Below are 5018 nucleotides of genomic sequence, written 5' to 3' on the forward strand. Positions count from 1 at the left end.
CGCGTCGGGGAGCCGGAGCTTGATCTCGACCTCCATGGGGGTGGGGTTGGGGGAGAGGCGGCTAGGGCTGGGGGGGCGGGGGGTGGAGACCGATGCGCTGGGCCTTGGAGAGCGCGGCGTCGGAGGACGGGTGGAGGAGGCGGAGGAGCGGGTTGGGGATGGGGTTGGAGGGGCGCGGGGTTGAGAGGGGCGTGGACTCGGCGGCGGATTTGGCGGCGGCGGCCTTGGAGCGGAGGTGCTCCTCGAGCTCGTCGCGGTCGGAGCTGCGGAGCTCGATGCGGGTGGGCTGGCGGCGCAGCATCGACGGATGGATCTGGATGGGGATGGCCCTGTGGGTTTCGGGTGCGGCGAGCGGGCGAGGGTCGCGATCAGGGGAATGATGCGTGGACGCATTGGTGCGGTCGCATATCCGGATTCTCCCCTTTGAGGTGAGCCGTGCGCCACGCGCCGTACATTCTAGTTTCGCGTCTTTATTTATTTATTTATGGATTAGTTTTGCATTTTTTTAGCATCGGTGCAGACATAAACGCTCATATACACGTGCATACGCTCACCCCTATGCACGCACACACGCACACCCTACCCCTATGAACACCTCCAAAAGACTGAGCCTGGAAGTTTTGCATCCTGATACGTGATCAACACCGTACAAATCAGAGTGTGATCCTATACTTTCTTTTACAACAGAGTGTGATCCTTTACTAGTAGGTGGCTGCTACAAATCAACCGACTGAAAAGGAAATCAGTCAGGTCCGTAGCCCTCCGATTCAGATGAAATGGGGTCAACGCATCAGCCCGCTCTCGTCTTTCCCCTCCCGAGTCAACAAACCCAAATATCACACTCAGCGGCATGCCATGCCCCTGGCCGACCTCTCCGTTGCCGCCAAACAACGTCACCACTTCAGCACTGCTACAGAGTAGGCGACAACCGGCGGCGACGTGGCTTCATTGCAGCGCCAGTGGCTTCATTGGAACACCGGTGGCCAACGACGTGAAGCTGGGACTGGTGTTTATATTCAAGCAGTGTCTCGAGTAGGTAGACATTTAAATCCCAAGAGTGAAGGAAAAACTGTACTGCGAGGGGAACAAAGTGAAGCTGGGACTGAACTTGAGATCCCCATCCGATGACTCCGATCTTCTTGACGCCCTTGAACACCTCGGGAAGCAATGGGAAGAGGTTCCACCCACCCGTCACGATGTACTACAGGGTACAACACACATAGAACAAAACGTCCCATGTACAAATGGTCTGTCTTTTAAATTTCCTTTTATATTTTATATTTTTTCTGTTTCATTTTTTATACTTTAAATAATTTGGGACTTCAAAAAATTATGAAAATGAAAAAAAGAGAATTTTAGAGTAACCTTTTTAATAAATCATAAAATATTTAAGGATTCAATAAATGTTCGTGATTTTATAAAAAAATGTTTGCTTATTCCAAAAAAAATTGGAATTTTATTAAACAAATATTCGGGAAATAGAAAAATGTTCATGATTTTTAGAAAATTTTATCTATTAAAAAATGTTAATGAAATTGAATAAAATTTTGTCAATTCAAAAACATGTTCATGACTGGAAAAATATCCTAATAATTCAAAACTATTCGTCACTTACAAAATAGTTTATTCATTCATAAAATATTTGATTTTTTTAAAGAATTAGCATGCATTTCAGAATTTTTTGTTAAATCAAAAAAATGTTCGTGAATTTCAAAAATAAATTCCACCAATTCTGAAAACAAAGAAATGTTCGTCGATTCAACAAAATTGTTAAAATAATGTTCGCAGTTTAAAAAAAATGTTTGCATATATAGTGTAAAATGCGCATGTATTCAAAAATTGTTCTTGATTTTGGAAATTGTTTGAAAATTTGTAAAAAAATATTTTGAAAAATATTCATGATTTCAAATATGTCACGAGTTTAAAGAAATGTTCATGAAAATGTTTCACGAAATTGAGGGTGATATTGTATCTCGGTAATGCAGCAAATGTGATCATGACCATTGAAGATTATGTTTTTTTTTGTCTCGTTGCAACGCACGGGACCTTTTTCTAATAAAGAAAAAAAAATTAGAAAACTTAATGCCAGAGAGAAGTTCTCAGAAATGATGGAGCTGTTGGTTTCTCGGTCATTGTACGCTTGGTTGCTAAACCGCACCCTTTACGGCGTCTGTAGGAAGAATTCATTCGGGTCCCAAAACTTATAAGAGATCTTGTTAGTGAATATGCAATGTTGAATTCCAATAAGTTGATACTTCGCACAAGGAAGAAGCTCGTGTTGAAGATAGTTTCATCCAGACCGAACCATTACCTTAGCGTCTCATCCCCACCCATCAAGTCTTTATCCGCGGTGAAAGGAGTGGTTTAATTCGATGCAAGGTGCAAACAAGCTTTTTTCCAAAGATGGAGTCCTTTCAGAAATACATGTGCCAGAGAAACTGTAACCGTTCGCATTGATGGTTCGGTTACATATATCTGGAAGTGCGGTTGGAACATAGCAGGACTCGTTATGATCTGCCACGTTCCTCTTACGATTCGTCTTCTTCCTCGTAGAGCTGGTAGAGGCCGGCAACACGCGCGAGTCTAACTCGGATGCTCGTGGGCCCGTGACGCTACATACCTATAAAACCTTCACCGCGCGGTCTCCTCCCCGTACGCAGCCCAACCTCAGACCTATCTCGACCGCGCTCCGACGACACCGCCCAGGAACCAATCGCCGGCGCGACGCACCCTCCATAAGAATCGCTCAAGGTACATACGCGAGCTGCTAACCATGTCCCGATCTAAGCAGCAACCGATCGAGTTGCTGATGCTTGAAGTGCTTGTTGGACAGATCGATGAAGATCCACGTGAGGTTGCTAAACAACACGGCCCACGATCTCGAGGTCGAGGGCTCGGACACCATCGGCAGCGTCAAGGCGAAGATCATGGAAAAGGAGGGAGTTCCACCGCAGCAGCAGCTCCTCTTCTTCGCCGATGAGGGGCTGGAGGATGCCCGGACGCTCGCGGACCATGGCATCGAGGACGGCGCCTCGGTCTGCCTGGTGAGATTGGTGCATCGAGGACGGCGCATCGAGGACGGACCTAAAGCAAACAACCATATAACGAGATTCCGAGCGTCATTGGGCTCGGTGAAACTTAACACTGATGGGTCATGGTTGGAGGAGGACAGTACAGGTGAAGCTGGCATGATTATTCGAGACTGTACATGGGCCATCATCTTTGCCTCATGCCGTTTCATCCCTCACTATGCAAGTGTGCTTGAAGCTGAGATTGCAGCTATCATGAAAGGGGTGTCTCTCGCACTGGATAGGAGCATAGACTGGCTGTTGATCGAGACGGAGTGCATGGCGGCACTAGTACACATCACATGGACACCAGCGCATCAACGCGTGAACTACGGCGGGGACGTCATCCAAGCACTGACGCACAACTCCACATCAATGAACGACGGCAAGCAGGCATCCTTGCTGGACACACGCGTGCAAGTCGCATGGCAACAACACACAACACGACCACACTGCACGAATTCCGCCCGGGCACCCCACAACGGAGGAGGACGATGGGGCTGGTGGAGCTCCCCTCGATCCTGCCATGGATGGCGCGTCACCGAATCTCGTTGAGGTCGATGGGATCGGCTCCGGGGGCCTCAATGGGAGGGGAATTTGTGGCCATGAGCCATGGACACGGCGTCGGCCTCTTCTAAGAGGGAAGCCACCGCTTCCCCGCCACACACCGCTCCACGACCGTCTCAACTAAAACGCGGGGAGGTGAGAGAGGAAGGGGAACACCGACAAGGGCTACGGCGGGGCGCGGGTGGCGCAACTGCTGGTGCGGCCTGAGGATGCTGGATCGATGGGCGGCACCACGTGGGAGTGGGGCAAAGGGAAGGGGAGAGGGAGAAGAGGAGGGGGCTGGAGCAATAAAGGGCGCCGGCCGCATTATTCAAAAGTTATCCCTCCGGTCGTACTAAAGCAGCGTCAATTAATTTAGATCAAAAAGGAGTAGTATATTTTTCATATATTTTTATATATTTTAAATGTAAAATAAAATAAAAATACAAAAAGGGAGAAAAAGAAAACATAGAAAAGCAAACCTAATCCTGATAAAAATAAAATGAAAACCACATGAAACCGGATCCCATAAAACCAGAAGAAAACCACATGGGAAAAAAAGTGTGTCACATCCACTGATAAAGATGTCACAACAATACACATTAATCACAGCAGTGTATACAACAAGAAGCACGACTTCTCAACAAAATTCAGATAGCTGGTTTCAAGAAGCATTAGATTCCCCACGACATTACAAAATCCAGAAACTTAACAATTCCATCATTCAGTGAGAGAGAACGAGAGTATTCGTGGTGATTGAAACCCACCAAATGAGGGATCGGTAACGGCGGACATGGCTAGCACTATGCGAGCAGCAGCGATGTAATAACACATGATTATTCTACTCTTGCACAACGCGAGAAAGCTAACAAGAGGTGGAACTGATTGTGCAACAGATATTGAAACATTCATCAGCAAACCTAGAAAAGCCAACCTAATCCTGATAAAAATAAAATGAAAACCACATGAAACCGGATCCCATAAAACCAGAAGAAAACTACATGTGAGAAAAAAGTGTGTCACACCCACTGATAAAGATGTCACAACAATACACATTCCAAAATTGCAGCAGTGATCGGAGAAGCGCCACATAGATCAAATTCGTGTATACAACAAGAAGCACGACTTTTCAACAAAATTCAGATAGCTGGTTTCAAGAAGCATTAGTTTCTCCACGACATTACAAAATCCAGAAACTTGCCAATTCCATCATTCAATTAGAGAGAACGAGTATTCGTGGTGATTGAAACCCACCAAACAAGCGACATCGTCATCATCAGCGGTAACGGCGGACATGGCTAGCTAGCGAGCTATGCAAACAGGGATGTAGTAACACATGATTATTCTACTCTTGCACAACGCGAGAAAACTAACAGGAGGTGGAACTGATTGTGCAACAGATAT

The 5018-nt window shown here is 46.6% G+C and overlaps 1 protein-coding gene across 2 annotated transcripts in view; it reads right to left on the reverse strand.

Annotated features, from left to right (window-relative positions):
• The window catches only part of LOC119337339 (triphosphate tunnel metalloenzyme 3-like), a 3001-nt gene extending 2873 nt beyond the window's left edge, over positions 1–128 (reverse strand). Inside the window, exon 1 of one of the 2 annotated variants that reach the window (XM_037609450.1) lies at positions 1–128. In XM_037609450.1, the coding sequence (XP_037465347.1) occupies positions 1–36 (36 nt within the window). In that variant the 5' untranslated portion in view covers positions 37–128. The other variant, XM_037609449.1, reaches the window with a different exon arrangement.
• Positions 129–5018: the final 4890 nt, after the last annotated feature.

The sequence above is a fragment of the Triticum dicoccoides genome, chromosome 7B (assembly GCF_002162155.2).
Source record: "Triticum dicoccoides isolate Atlit2015 ecotype Zavitan chromosome 7B, WEW_v2.0, whole genome shotgun sequence".
Lineage (NCBI taxonomy): Eukaryota > Viridiplantae > Streptophyta > Magnoliopsida > Poales > Poaceae > Triticum > Triticum dicoccoides.